Source organism: Alexandromys fortis, unplaced genomic scaffold (assembly GCF_014885135.2).
Source record: "Alexandromys fortis isolate MF-2015 unplaced genomic scaffold, M_Fortis_MF-2015_v1.1 scaffold_8_9099976_23576923, whole genome shotgun sequence".
Taxonomy (NCBI): domain Eukaryota; kingdom Metazoa; phylum Chordata; class Mammalia; order Rodentia; family Cricetidae; genus Alexandromys; species Alexandromys fortis.
This window is the reverse complement of record NW_026067899.1, coordinates 9,070,139-9,086,484: the sequence shown is the minus strand read 5'-3', so window position 1 is coordinate 9,086,484 and position 16,346 is coordinate 9,070,139. Positions and strand designations below refer to the sequence as shown.

The following is a 16,346-nucleotide window of genomic DNA, read 5'->3' as shown; positions in this document are numbered from 1 at the left end:
AGTCATGTGGGTGTGAGGTTGCTGTGCACTGATTTTTGACAGCTCCTGAGGATATTGAGATTTAAATATTTGGGAATGGTTCATAGTGCATTCTGGCAGCAAGTCTACAGGAGGGAGGGATATATTGTATTGTTTGCAGAATACAATGTGTTATGCCTCCCTTTGGGGGATGAGTTTTAATGTTTAAAGAGTTATCAATACCTAGGAACTCTGACCCAGCAAAATTAAAGCACCATTTTGAAGTTTAATTGCACAACTGATGCCGCATATACTTGTAACGATGTGTGGAAGGCTCTACTGTTGCATTTTGCATAAGCACATGTTAGCAATTATCTGAGGAACCATCCATGTAGCGTCATCTACAAACAGTGCAGGTGGTCTCTATTTATCAATGCAAAAGATTCCAAGAGAGATTGTTAATTGAAACAGACAGAAGCATTGAATAACTACATATCAGACTACTTTTTTATGTTACAAGGAGAAAAAAATCCAAGTTTATTTACTCATAATTGCATTAAAGCTGGAGGAACCCATGAGCTATTGATGAAAGTTTACCTGTCTGTAGGATACAGTGTGGGGCTGTACAGTGGTCAGCGGTAGGGATGCATGAGGAAAGCATCTTATTACACGACAGTTATTATTCTTTGACTATTTGGTTCAAACTGTTACACAAAACAATAAAATTCAGCCTACAAGGAGTAATAGTACAATCACATTAGGAAAAGGAAGGCTTGTAGTAAATGTTGATAGAAGTTTTATTTATCTTAGTTATTAATTAAAACAATTGAACGATCCATTAGCAAGAGAAATAATTGATAAATTGTGACATAAATTCATACAGTTGAATACTAGTCAAAAACAAGGCACCAACAATGTTTACACATAGCAATGTAGATCAATTACATATTCAATGTGCACAGGAAAAGAGGCTGGGCACACAAACGTCACTGCCATCCTGTGTGGATCCAGATGTGCAAGTTCAAACACAGGCAAAAGATACTTTTGGCTTTATTTATTTATTTTGGTTTTTCGAGACAGGTTTCTCTGTAGCTTTGGAGCCTGTCCTGGGAACTCGCTCTGTAGACCAGGCTAACCTTGAACTCACTGAGATCTGCCTGTCTCTGCCTCCCGAGTCCTGGGATGAGAGGTGTGTGCCACAACCACCTGGTTCAAAACTGAAGTTTTATTAAGGGCCCGAACTGTGGCTATTTCTTGGAAGAGATCAAGAGAAGTTATCTTGAATAGAACTTTCTGATAAGAAGAAAAATTCTTTATTGCAATAAATGTCAAAAGATCCAAGCCCAAGTTAGTGATTTCAAGTTTTGTAAATTTTACACACACACACACACGCGCGCACACACACACACACACACACGTGTGTATGGGTTAGGTGGAGGCATAGATAACATCTCAGGCAACACTGGAAACGTTCAGATGAGTGATGAACATATGGAATGTATTATGTGGATGGATCTACTTACTTAGCATATGCATGACATTTTCCATACCAAGCAGTTAAAATAAAACTATGGTAGCTGCTTGTTAGGAGTGAGACATAAGCACTAATACACCAATTGTTTGGGGAATCGAGAGCTTGCCCTTTCAGGTACTGAGCAGAAATGAGGTAAAATGCATGGTGTTCTGGGGCACCTGGTGGCAAAGAACCATACATATATGGGTAAGAATTCTTTTTTCTGTAGGAAGGGTTTTGTCAAAGTAAGATTCAATGATTAAAAAAAGTATGTGTGATATTTGAGAGAAATATTTATGTCAATTGACTTTCTTTTAGATGTGAAGATTAAAGAAAAGGTTATATAAAAACAATGAAAAATTTTAAAATCAGCTTGTAGAATATCATGGTCAGATGCCCTTCATATCTTCATGAGTGGCCCAGTGGCCTAAGGGATGAAGAAACAGCAAGAAAAGAGTTTCCAGGGGGGTTTCTAAGTGAGCCAGAGGATGTGAGAATACCCTTCCTGAGAGATATTTAGGAATCAGTTCATGATCATCCATCTGGAAAGATTTGGAGGATGCCTGTGGAGGATGGGAGGCTCCCTAATAAGATGGATGGACAGTTTCTTGCCCCGAGGCTCTGAGACCCTGTAGACAACTTACTTACCATCCGTGCAGGGGACCGTGTGGCATCATGGCTTAGCAGTCGTTGATTTTTATCTTTTGTAAGATACCCTGTATAATGAGATGTTTAAAATTGTTCTAAGTTTCAGTTGTTATTTTTATTCCTAAAGGGAACAAGAAAGAGAAAGAAAACAAAAAAAAAATCACATTTGTACAAAAGAACCTTATTTTATAATGTATAAGCGGAATATATGTTTATGTGTATAAATACATATATCTCATTGAATACATGTGCTATGCTGCTACTATTTTTTGCATATTGTAGCTATAAAAAAACAAACCATATGTCATTACATTTATCCAACCTCTTGCTCATCTGGAAAGATTTTTTTTTCCTCTTCAAGCTTCTCAGAGTCTCTAATGTGAACCAATTAAAACATTGTCATTTTCAAAGTCTTCTCGGAAAGGAAGTAACTTCAGCCATTAGAAAATGTAACATTTGAGATCTGAATACTAAAAGCATGCATGCGAACATGTAAAATGAAGTCATCAACACTGTTGTCTATTCATTGCGCTTTGTAATCAGCTTTGCCCCCGCCTGGGACTTGCTCCACGTCGCCAAGTCACATGTAATCAGATGGATTGTGAAGATGGGCTTAGCTTTCTGGTGCCGCCGAGCCTTAAAGCGATGGAGGACGTTGTATAAAGCCATAGCCCCTTGCCCGATTTTAAATAGAGCTTTGTTTATTTGAGTTCAGTTTATCATTTAGTTGTTTTATTTTTTTCAAACCTGGAAAGTGATTTTGTATGTTTTCATTTTATAAAGAACTACTGAAGTCATTTGCTCTGTGGTCAACGTCACATCTAGGACTGAAGTCCTAACCATCGTTGGCTGATGGGTCCCTTGGAAGGACCCTTCTTTGCTACTCTGTTGCTGGAAACATAGAGGCTGATCTCTCACTCCTATCTCAATAAGAATCCCTTTCCATTTTAGTCAAAATCCTTTTGATAGACCACAATGGGATATGAACTGTTGACTCTTCCTATAGTTGAGGAGAAACTCTTCTGCTTTCTCTTCTGTCTGCTCTGTGCTCATCAGCATCCTTTCCCATAAGCCCAGCCAACATGAAACCAACAACTACGACTCCTACATGTCTTTCTGGACCCCTTTGCCATAGCTTCAAGATACTGCCCTGAGTATCTGCATTTATGGTTTCACTTAGAAATCTGATCTAACATTTTATTGTCCTCAATAACTATATCATATAGAACAGTCTTCATTGATTAAAACATTAAATTAAAAATGATAAATTTGAAAGCACGTTTGAATGAGCATTTTGTTGCAAAATGTAATATTCATTCTAGTGGCCAGCACACAACACCAAGACAACATGTTTGCTGAATTTATTTTTGTTCTTCACCTGAATTAAATGAGACACTCAGACGTAGGCCAGGTCTTTTAAATGGTAATAATTTGAGTGGAATGTGAAATGTTCCCAATGACTTAGGGCAGGCTTTTTCTTTCAGTTGATAAATGAGAAGCAAATCCTAGGAATAGAAATAGCTGCCGTTTATCCTGTGTAGCCATGCGGCTGCTTACGATCTATTCTAGGTCTAAATCCACTCACAGATGTCAGATAGCCAAGTGCAAGATCTTGAAGTGTTACACAGTGGCTACAGGGAAGTGTGATTTGGTGTTTCTGAGGACACTCTGGGAATTGTCTGGCAATTCTGCCTTGGGAACATGGTTATCATTCAAAGAAGCAGGCTCGTGTTCTTCGGCATCTGCTTTCTTGTCCTCTCTTGGGGCCTTTGACCATTGCCAGTCTATACTGTCTTTATATGTTGGATTTCTCCTCACATTCCACACTACTAGAACTGATCTCAAGTATCCGATAATGTCTGACATCTTTTGCCTTAAGCTTCATCCATATTGTAGCGGGAACCAGCATTTTTTTTATGGCTGAAAAATATACCAGTGTATGCACAATATGGTGTTTCATGTCCTCATTTCTTGTTTGATGGGCATTTGGTTTGCTTCTACTTTTTAACTATTATGAATTAAGCCATTTTGAACATTTGTGGACAAGATCTGGCATGGATATATCTTTAATTATTTTGTGCAAATAACTAGGGGCAGAAATTTTAGGTTATGAGTTTCCTCATTGTTCACCTTTCTGAGAAAATTCCAAACCCTCTCCCAAGCCACAGAGGAGGTTTTGTCTTTAGTTACCCGAATCACAATATTTGGTACACAATGTTTGATTGTTTTTTCTGTCTTCAATAGCTGAAGATTTCAAGGAGAGCATTAGAAGCACTTAAGACTGAAGTTCTGGTTTCTATGGTCTAGACTGAAGACAGCGGCAGTTATGGGCAGGACAAGGTTGGGTGTGAAAAAGTCTCTTTGGAAGAGTGAGGGGGAGTTTAAAAACTATAATGCAGAAATCTGAAAAGCGAGTTTCTATTACCTGCTGTCCTCAATTCCTCTGACTGCTCAGAGAGTATGAAACGTGGTTGTTAGATGAAAGGAAACTGGGATGAATCTTAGTTTCTTCTTAGCTTTATATCTGTGGTTCTCAACCTGTGGGTCATGACTCCTTTGGGGGGGGGTCACATATCAGATACCCTACATATTGGATATTCCTATTATGATTCATAACAGTAGCAAAATTAGAGTTATGAAGTAGGTATGAAATAATTTTATGGTTGGGCATCTCCACAGCATGAAGAACCATATTAAAGGTTCTTAGCATTAGGAAAGTTGAGAGTCACTGCTTTCAGCAGAGGTGTGGTTAAAGTAAGTAGAACTTAAACCTTAACTTCTCTTATTGTAAAGGAAAGTGGTTTCTGTTTGCTTGCTTGTTTGTTGTTTGTACACTAGCAAGAAGAATGGATCAAAATTGGTATCTCCATAGCATGAAAGAGCCAAATACCCAGGAACTATGCAGAATACACTTCCTCCTACAGCAGATTCTCTCCCGTAGAGAGATGACCTGAATGTTCTTCTGGACTGTTTATGCTGAAGATTGAGAGAAAATAAAACATAGCTTATTAAAATTACCTAGGTGAGATTTGCATAAGAATTCTACCCTTTAAAGCGAGTTGAGCAATGGATTTATCGCTTTTAACCAACACCTCGGCCATCTGTCAACTCGCATCATTCTCAAGTAAAAACTCACGTCCTGCCAGCAGTGTGTCATCCCCTTTCCCTCCAAACTCTTTGACAACCACCAATCAAAACCCTGCCTTTTGGGATTTACCTATTCTGGACGTTCTGCATGTGGGAAACACACAAATAGCCCCTTGTTTAGCCTCTTCCATTTGGTTTGCCTCACGACTCCTTCATATTGTGGTTTGCGAAGCCACTTCTATGTTTAAGTACTATTCTATTGTGTATATGTATGCATGTGTGTGTGTGTGTGTGTATGTGTGTGTGTGTGTGTGTGTGAGTCTGCTCAGCCCTTCACCCACTGATTTGGTAAACGTTTGGGCTGCTTACATCTATTGGCTGTTATGGAGAACACTGCAGTGCCCATAACCAGCAGTACTTAACCAGAGTTTTAATTTGTATTCTTCTAACTGCTAAGCTTGTTGAGGACTTTCGTATACTTTTTTTAGATAAAGGTTCATTGAAGTTTTTTTTTCTCAATTTTAAAATTGAATTAATCTTTTTGTTATTGTATTGTAAGAATTTTTTATATGTGTACATATGTACACATATAGATATAAATATATGACTATGTCTGTAAAATTTATATAAACACATAAACATGTATATAATAAGTGTTTAGATCTTTTCCAAAAATGGATAACATTTTAATGAATACATTATATAGTTTTAAAAGTTATACTTGCTAGCCATATAGTCATAGTTTCTATAACTTTGATATTTCCTGGCAAATATGACACAAGGCTGATATGAACATTTTCTATTTACAATATTCATTATACATTGTAAAATTTGATAAATTCATAGTTATTTCTAAACATAAAACATGAATTAATAAATAAACTCATCGTGAATCTACTAAGAGAATTTCCTACTGTGTTTTTCCTAGGACTTGACTTTTTCACTTAAGAAGATTAGGTAAATAATATATTTTTTTTTTTTTGGTTTTTCAAGACAGGGTTTCTCTGTGGTTTTGGAGCCTGTCCTGGAACTAGCTCTTGTAGACCAGGCTGGTCTCGAACTCACAGAGATCCGCCTGCCTCTGCCTCCCAAGTGCTGGAATTAAAGGCGTGCGCCACCACCGCCCAGCCGTAAATAATATTTTATGGCTCTTGTTACTCTAAGTTGCAAAAGCAAATAATAAACATTGAAGGTGCTTTGACAGTTGGTAGGTCTGCATGACTTTTGTTAAAACAAAATTTGATTGCTACTCACTAAAAAGGCAGTCAGACCTGAAAGGCATTTTCCAGCGACTCTTGTGAAGTTTTATTTTTGTCTTTCTAAAAATGTAATCTGAAGAAACGAAACCTCAGATTTGCACACTCAGGCTTCTTTCTGATTGGAGTCTATTCTTTGACAGTTGGAGTGTGGTTGTCATGATGGAGCCCTTGTTAGATCAGAGACCGTTCTTAAGTGATATCATGAAAGTGTTCCCCCAACCCTTCCCCCACCTCTGTTTCCGTGGTTGTGGTGCGGGCGTTGGCAGCAGAGCAGGCCAGGGAGTGTGCAGTGCAGGGGCGATATTCACTAGAAGATGGCAAGAAGACTGGAAACCCGGCATCATTTTGAGTTGAGGCTGTGTGAGGTTTCCAGATGAGATAGCTTCTGTGTTGACGCACACAGTTTTGCCAAGGCCAGAAAGAAATTCTACAATAGCCACCTATCCATCTTTATTGAACAACTACTTAATGGACACACCATTGACTGTACTTAAATTCTAACAATTGATAATAAAGAGCTAACTACAAAGGCTGCACGTATGTAGACACTGGATTCTTTGAATTTTATATTTTGTGGAGGATGTCATGCATAATCATCACAGCATCTGTATTGCTCCTGCCCTACTTCTTCTCAAATTCCTCCCATGTATTGAATGTTTGACTAATGACAGTAATACATAATCTGAAAAGGCTTTGGACTTTGTTGTTCTTTTTCTAGAGTGTCTAAAAAGAGGTACTGACACTATCACATGACAACTTGGGGGTAGTAGAGAGTTCACAGTACCTGAGCAGATGAGTCTGGTACACATACTTTACTTTGTAATCACAAACACATGTATCTTCATTTCACAATTACAGTTTCTTGTCTTAAACAGATTGCTGGACATGGAGCTTCAGTTACAGTTTACACTCAAAAGAAATAAAGCACACTAAACTTAAAGTAGAAGCAGATACCTGTGGGCCCATTTAAAACCCACTCTTCTGGTTTCTCTTTTTGGAATTAGAAAGGTCTGGGAAACTTGGTCACCTATTTTTGTAAGCAGCTGTGGGAGACAGTCGTTCTCATGCCATTAGATGCTCCTCTTAGCTCATCAACCTCCTACCATTAATTTGAGAAGACCTCATTGTAACTGACCATCCTTGGTCACTGGGTGTATTCACGCCTTCTAATCGTCTGCATGGCCTCAAAGGCTACTTTAACAGGGAACTCTAGGCCAAGTTGTCTAATAGTTTATCAAATAGATTTTCAAATAGCATTTGAGTTCACCAAGGACAGTGGTAGATGGTGATGGGGAGTGTAATCCATTAAAAATAGTTTTCTCCCAATGCTGCCTTGGTCAGATGAGCTATTCCCACATCAGTGTTCCTAGGGGATCTATGATTGCTGTCCAATGGAGCATTTTCTATCCGATCCCTAAAAATGGAATGTTAAAGAGACTCATTAGTGTTCCATACTGATTTGAAAGCCATGGCTCTATCTCTATGGAATAGGGAGGAAAAGAATAATTGAGCCTTAGGAAAAGAGAAGATCTAGCTAAAACAGGAGAACTAGAATACAGCTATTTGGACTCTGACAATTCAGAGGAGCACAAGCTTCATCTTCCACGGGGGGAGCTCAGAAAGTTCAGTTAATTCACGTTGAATCATCAATGACAAAAATATGGCTCACGACGTACGATTTCTGGAAGGCTCATTCATCGAGTCGTTTCGCATGACTTCACATTGTCATCTGAATTTAAAAGTCGGAACCAACGAAATGTCCTGGAGTTGAACTTGAGATCTGGCAAAGGGCAGAGACAGGAAGCCACGGGCAGAATTGTTTTCTAGTGTAAAATAAACCTTTAGTACTTGAACTATATTTATCAGATGAAATACATTTTTAAAATTAGTATTTTTAAAGGGTAAAGATTTCTGTACCCTGAAGAAGATTTTGAGAAAAGAAGTATTTATAAATAAAAGCTGCTGGGTTCCTCAATAGCACTTCAGATACTCATCTGACGTCTTGAGTCTGAACATTCTGTGCCAAATGTCCTCGGTATGTGGCGTCCCTTTGGTGATTCATCAAGAGGCCGCAAATATCTAAGTTGGGACAATGCAGTGGGCTGTTTCCATTTCCTAATCCAAATTATTTTTGTTTAAAAGGCTGATATATCTTTTCTGTCTCCGATTAAGATTCCCTTCCTCCTTAACCCTGATCTGCTGTGGGCAGCATGCTTCTCAGGAATTTCCTTTCTTACTCTTTCTTCTTAGGGGTTGGGGCAACAAAGTTCTGTTACATGCTGTGTTCCAGGAAGACTAAACCCTGTCTCCTTGGAAAGCTTTACACAAACAGTATACTTTCGTGGGGCCTCTTAGGCACACAATGTGTGGGCTGAGTCAGCAGATTTTGACAGAAGCTTTCCCTCCTTTGTTTCAGGTCCAGTCTTGGCACTGAATGTAGAGGGATAAGTAATAGATGACGTTTCTGGTGTTTGCAGGGACAGAACTACACACACATAAGTAAGATCAATTCCGATATATCTCAGTGCTATCAAGAGAGCCAAATTTAGGGCTGGAGAGATGGCTCAGAGGTTAAGAGCACTGCCTGCTCTTCCAAAGGTCCTGAGTTCAATTCCCGGCAACCACAGGGTGGCTCACAGTCATCTGTAATGAGGTCTGGTGCCCTCTTCTGACCTGCAGACATACAGACAGACAGAATATTGTATACATAATAAATAAATAAATATTTAAAAAAAAAAAGAGAGAGCCAAATTTAGGGATGTGGCTGAACAGTTCTGACTGTGGTAAAGGCAACATAAAACTTGGTGGCCAGAGACATTCCTTCAGTGGTGACACCCAAGCTGAGACCTAGATAGGACCCAACCAGCGGCCAAGTAGATAAGAGACGTCCTGAGTTCTAAAACAGAAAGAAGGTTGATGAATGGAAACCACAAAGGTCATCAACGTGGGGCTCTAAGGTGTGCCGTAGATCACACGAGAAGGGAAATGCATAGCCTTTACCTGCATAATTCTCTGGCAGGCTGTGTTTCTCAGAGGCGATTAGCCAACAGCGGGCCTCAAAGGTTACCACCTTTGCAGACATTAGGTTTTGCAGACAGGTCGTTGCTGAGGGAAAAGAGTAACTCACTCATTTAGGATAAGTGCCAAGGCAGTTGAGCCTCTTGGAGACTTATAGCCTTAATGTTAGTCATTCCTAAAAGGCCACTTGTTCTAGGTGTATGTGGAGAATTCCATAGAAATGAATAGGGATTCTAACCCATATTAAATGTGTTGTGAAGAGAAAGAGATTATTGACTTTGGATTCAAGCTATCAATTTCTCAGCCAGGTGGTGGTGGCTCACGCACTCGGGAGGCAGAGGCAGGTAGATCTCCTTGAGTTCAAGGCCAGCCTGGTCTACAAGAGCTAGTTCCAGGACAGCCTCCAAAGCTACAGAGAAACTGTCTTGAAAAACCAAAATAAATAAATAAAATAATAAAAGTAGATTCAAGCTATCAATTTCTTAAGAGTTACATTTTTTAAGACAATGAAAAGTGTTTTCTGTGTTAAATAATAAACCTCAAATTTCCTATGAGTTACAATATTATCTGTTGTAAGCTTCCAATCAGCTCCATGGAATGGGAAGTGTGATTATGTCTACTTCACTGTTAAGAAAAAGAAAACAATGGGAATGTATGGAAATTGAAGAATTTTATGTAGCTGTAACTTGGATTCAAACCAGGTACTCTAACTTTGGCACCTATGCCCTGGTTGTCTAGAGTGAACTTCTTCTAAAGTGAGCCTTTATGAACTGGTTGTTTGTAAAAGGATGACATGGGGGATATGCTGTATCCCATTTGAAGTAAAAGGAATGTCCTATGAGGGAAAGAAAGCCTTGCTTTAATCTTCTCAGGGAAACAAGATAGCAACAATGCTTCCTGTAGGTACAAAAAGCTGTGTATACACTGAAAATCAGTATTTAGCCATCATATATTTAAAAATGTATTAGTTCTTGGATTTTAATAATTACTGCTCAGCATTGGAAAAGTAGCTTATTCTCAGCATGATATAAAACATTCAAAACACTTCTAAAAGCTATTTGAAAGAATTGTTAAATAGCAACCTAAACCATGTGCGAGTGGGTGTGTTTTACACGTAGTGATCACTTTTATTCTGTATTATGTGTTTCCTTAAGACACACATTTCCAAAGTTTACTTTCTATTGTAGGGAAATTAATGTAGCAATTAATGACTGGCGCAGATGATTCTATCTTTGCAGGTCAGTGAACAGTAATTACCAAAGAAGGAAGCTGGGTTGTCAGGCTGTGACCTCCGCTTGACTCAGCCTTTCTCTCACTCACAGAACACAGCCTTTCCATAACCAACCACACAGCAAAGGATGCCATGCTGTACCAACAAATATTTGCTAAAACGTAGGGTGTCAAAGCAGGTTTTTTTTTTCTAAAAAGAAAGTAGCCAGTAATGGACTATTAATTAGAAACCAATGGAATGGAATCATACCGGTCTATCTTGCCAAAGACATTACCTGTGTGTCAAAAGAAGCGTTTGTGAGCAGCATGCTGGGATTGGCATGCCAATGATCTGAGCAGGTGGTCATTAGAGGCTTTAGCTGCGAGCCAGATCATTTTCTCCCTGAATAGCTTGGTGAGGTCCAGGCACTAATTTCTCCCCGAATTAAAAATTATCCCACACCGAACTGCCAAGGTACCTGTCCGCTATGCCAAGGAAGTGTCGCACATGGGTTTTCTCAGGCTGCAGAGGATTTGCCACGCTCACAGTCTTTCAGTTTGTCTTATTGGGTAAACTCAGAATATCGGCTTTATTGATTCAATTTGAGATCTCCGTTAGGAGCCTTATTTGTTCCTTGCAAACAGCATAATTGAAAGCATTGTTTTGGTAGAATCTTTTAAGAAGACCACAAATCACCATTTAAATTAGCCCTAATTCATTTTACATTTGCTTATTTTATGCTCCCAGAACTAATTTTTTTTAAACAATTAGAACATCTGAATTTTAATTACATTACCATCAAGAAGCTCATTAAAGTCACTTTAATTGGCAACATTTCCAAAAAAACCTTAGCTGGGTTTAATATATTTTAAAGAGTTACTGTCAAAGTATAATTTCACCATTACAAACAGCTTGGCAACAACATTTGCATAAAGATCTGTCAGCTTCTGAAAAAATGCTTAAATGTTGGGAAAATCAGATTCGTTAAGTCGCCTTTACTGAAACAGCCTACAAATGGAGAAACTGTGACATGCGCTCATCTTTAGTAACCCCTGAAGTGCACACACTATGCCCACCCAGGGAAGGGCTCCTTGAAGGAAATAAATAATACACTTTGTACTCTGAGGTAGATTTAAAAAAAAAAAAAATAAGACGGCAGTAGACGTTCCTTCATTTGTGTTGAGTTTAACCAAATTTCCCATGCACCTGCTTCTGTTTCCTCACTCTTTCTAAGAAATATTACGTTATCATTTACAACTTTGAAACCTTGACAAGTAGTTAGCGGGCCAGGACCACGTGGGAGGGGGATGAGTTTTTTTTTTTTACACACTTTTACGATTTCCTCTTAGCGTGTATGACGGTTTTGTTTTTCTTTTAGTCACCCACAGTACATAAAATAGTGATTTGTGTCTGTTAGTGAATGAGCTGATGAAACTCTTGGTTGTGGTAGGTGGATACTTTGTGATGTGCACTCCAAATAATCCAAGAGTAAAATGTGGAAAAAAGAAACGTTACTATGTTAGTCTTTGTTTTGTTTTTAAAGAAAAGAGGTACTATGTTCTAGAAGTATCCTTTTAATCTGGCATTTTCTACTTAGAATAGCTCTCATTGTTGTTTACAGTCCTTCTATTCTTCCGTGCCCCAAAGAGAATCTAGTGGAGCAGGATAAAATGTAAATATTAAAGAATCTCCAGTCAAATTCCTGCCTTTCCCTTCCCAGAGTATTGCAATGTCTGGTACACAGCCAGATTCAGCAAACATCTGTTGAATGAACCAGTCAATGAATGAGCGTACATACAGTCAATGCCCCAAGGAAGACCTAGATGTTTCTTCCTAGGGGGTCAGGCTAAGCTCCATCAAAAGTGATGGAGGAAACCTCCCTCTCCCACGAGTAGATAGGTATGACTGTAATGAACTGTTGGTGAGATTCCTCCGTTACAGTGAGTTGTAGGATTCAGGCCATGGAGAGTACTCTAGGATATGGCTATTTGTTACTGTTCTCTGTGCTGATGTCAGTAGCCTAAATCCACACATCTCCCACGTTACCTACTACTCCTTGGGGAAAGTATGGTTAAAGTATATTTTAATTTCATCTAATTTTTAATCATTTGGATTAAGATAGCCACAAATGGCTAGTGGCTACGTTAGACTCTCTCTCTGTGTGGTGAGACGTGAAGGAATATGGTATATTAGGAGAAATTCAGTTCTTATGGAGTTCTTATTGGAGAAAGGTTAGGAGACGTCTGCACGGGAAAGATTGTGAAAGGATCGTGTGTCCATGTGCTGTGCAGTTGAGGTTAAGATTAATTTGTAAATGGGGAGACTCCCTGGAGATGTCTAAGTAGGGAAATGACCTGATAGAAGTTGTCTTTTGGATGTCACTTCTGTGTGCCCAGAAGCAAAGGTCTGAGGCTCAAAGTTATTTCTGTACATTAATATAGAAACTGGCTTTCCACATCCCACAAAAATGTGAAACTCAACTTGTTGATGTAACAAGGTTTCTGATAGACATCCTGTTAGTAAGTCTTAGCCAGAATACCACAAGGAAATGCCTATTGGTTATTCTCTCCTCCCAAGCTGGAAAAGGATGAAGACCCTTCTGGGCTTGCTTCAGAGGCTGTGCTGTGGGGAACAGATACTCAGGGGGCCTCATTCTCTGTGGCCCAGGACATCAGCTTCTTTGTGTGGTGAGAGACAATCTTATGGAGGTGTGAAGGGGCCTTCCAGCTCCCCATCTACTCTGCAGCCCTGTCGCTGTGGGAGGTGAGCCTGGGTGGCCAGAGTAAGAAGCATCTTTCAAAACTGGGCGGTAGAAAGGATTGTTGGGTTGAGGACTGTTTCATGATCTGGAAAAAAAAATGGTGACCTGTGAACCTTCAAGTGCTTGTTCTTCACTTGGAGAGGGTCTTCCAGCTGTAAAAATGAGAGGAGGTTCTGAGGTTGTGGAACCTGTACCCAGAAAGGAAGACTTAATTTTGGGGGAGGGGTAGAGTACCGAGGGCAATCCAGAGCTGGGAAGCATAAATGAAATGCCCTCTCGACAGTGCTGAGTGGATGCTTCCAAATTCATTCCCGCTTATCTGCTGCTGTTCTGGTGTGGCAATCACAGAGATGGCAAACTACCCAGAGTTTCTATTCGATGATGGGCATTGTAGTTCTCTGTTTTCTGAAATGAACTTTAGAATGTAAAACTTCAGAGTTAATAGATAGGTATATAGATGTAAATTGTTCTTGTTTAGATATCGTTGACAGTTTTATTTTTGTTGGTTTAATTTAGTAATTCAGTAATCTGAGGTAGGGTTTATTACTAATTCTATAGAAATTCAAAGTCATATCACTTCCAGGTTTAATGTATTTCTTAAAAGGAGCTTGGATTCAAAAGTCTGACTTTACCCTTATCAACATAATTGGCAGTGCTTGAGAAATTTTTGGAATTAAAGTTAGTAAACATTTTTTAGAGGGACAGCAGAAAGTGCGGACTTCTCAGATTCGATCACTGCATGTTCTGAACGGTGCCTTCCTGTACTCTGTGCTATGTATCCCAGTATTTGGGGTTCTCATTAGAAACCCCCCAAAACTGCATCTAGTTTATCCTCCTCTATGAACACTAAATTAGTCAAGTATTTTTCCCATAGATGTATTTTCCACAGTATGAGCCTGAAATTAGCGTCCACAAATGACAAGACATCACTTGAACTTCTGACTTTATTTTACCCCAGGTGAGCAGGAGATAAAACCATTGTGTCCAAAGTGAGATGCGTGGCTTCCTTCTTCTCTTCTTTCACAGAGTATAAGAAAATGTAAACAATATTGAGCTTGAACTTCTGTACCCTCCTTAATTGTTAGCGACCTTTCCAATGTTCATGGTCCACGTCATCCACATGAAGCTCCCAGACTGGCTAATACCTGCCTTGGTTCAGTCGGATAAAGAAAAGCATTGTTTGAGGAAGTGGGTCATGTGGATGTATAAGTGGTTGGTGGACCCGCGAGATGATAGGCCGTGGTTCTGGTCCGAGTACCACTGCAACACAAAGGAGAGAGGCAGGTTTTATCCCTGGGGCTATAGAACACGTCTCACTTTGGCTTTCTTGGACTGTATAGTCACAGTAAGTTCCCTAATATTTTTGGAAGATTCTTTTAAGAACCCTTGAATAATACAATTGTTTGTAAGCAAACCTTGGGAGCAGAAAAATGTAGAGTTCTTATCAATATCCAGTAATGTTTTATATTATTTTAACTGTAGGTTTTACATCCTAAAGGATGAGCTCTTCTATCGGCCAGCATCCTGGGGATTAGAATCAAGAGTCTTGGCTCCCAGAACTGGTGCATTAGGTCTGTTACTTTGGTTTTTGGCACTTTTGTTTTTCATGTGAAAAGTTAAAAACAGTATATTTAATTTTCTCTAGGATCCTGGTAGCTCAAAAGTTCCACGAAGCTTTTGGCCTGTAAATCTAATTCTCTGTTTCAGAAAAATTCACCATGTAGTCTGTCACAATAACATAAATACCTTTTATAGAACTTTAAAACACCATTGTAACAGAAAAAAGGGGGAACAACATAACTTAAAACCTGCTTGTTGGAGGGATTGCAGGAGGATAATTATCTTCATTGCTCAAAGGTGGCAAAGGCCATGGCATAATGTTATAAATTACCCTAGTTGAATTTTTTTTAGGTAGTCACAATAAACAAAGGCCACAAAATCCTCATCTCCCTTCTTGTAAATTATTTTTTAAAAATACAAACTTCTAAAAGCTGAGGAACTCCCTTTCTGGAGTCCTCTCCAATACAAGCGATTGAGGGAGAAAATACGTTTATTGAAGCAGGGACACCCTGGCTATCAATCTCTGCTCTCAGTCTTGGCCTCATTGCCTTCTCTGATCCCATTCTGCATTCTTCTAGCAACCTGGAATGCATGTGCCAGGCCCTGAGCACAGACAGATGAACGGATTCTCTAGCTGAATGGAACTGTGGAAATTCACTGAGATTCTGGGAACATCTTGCAATTGCTTCTTACTGAATAAACAGAACCTTTTAGCTGCTTTGCTACTCTTAGGTTCTGTAGGAACTCTGATGCACCTACACCTATGCACACAGGACTTCAGAACCATTACATATTTGAGCTGTTCAATCTTGCAAATTACCTTATTTTATATGATTCAGGCCAGTTTATATGGCATAGGTGGTTCGACTCTTGAGGGGATTCAGAAAAAAAAAAAGTCTATGATTCATTTACTAATACTCTGCTTTCTCTACTCACCAGCTGTGTTTTTCCCCCAGATTTGACTAAATAAATAACTATATAAATATATATACAAGACCCCTGTCTCTTAGCATAGTGGTCAAAGGTCATGAACAAGGGCAAAACCGAATCACGTACCATGGCCTGGAAATCCACTTGTGCATTAACCAAAGCTTTAGCAATCTGTGCTGAGTTCTGGAAATGCACATTATCTGCAACAAAGAGAGAGCGAGAGCAAGAGAGAGAGAGAGAGAGTTAAAGTGCTGCTAAATACCAGAAAGCCTAGAGTGACAATGCACTGCCTGGAAATGAACACCGACAATTATCTAGTCATGCGTTTGACATTGTCAACAGCGAGCGATCACGCTCAGCTATGGAAATGTCCCTGACTCTTAGGTACTGACCCTGAGCGCA

General features: G+C 39.3%; 2 protein-coding genes across 2 annotated transcripts in view; one reads left to right on the top strand and one right to left on the bottom strand.

Moving 5' to 3' along the window:
• The window catches only part of Gca (grancalcin), a 325,199-nt gene that overhangs the window by 129,548 nt on the left and 179,305 nt on the right, over positions 1-16,346 (top strand). The gene's annotated exons all lie outside the window — the stretch shown is intronic.
• Positions 14,381-16,346, bottom strand: part of Fap (fibroblast activation protein alpha) — a 65,431-nt gene continuing 63,465 nt past the window's right edge. The window contains exons 25-26 of the mRNA XM_050122464.1: positions 16,071-16,144; positions 14,381-14,714 (exon numbers count right to left, since the gene is read on the bottom strand). Coding sequence (XP_049978421.1) covers positions 14,610-14,714; positions 16,071-16,144 — 179 coding nt within the window. The 3' untranslated portion in view covers positions 14,381-14,609. The remainder of the gene's footprint in view (positions 14,715-16,070; positions 16,145-16,346) is intronic.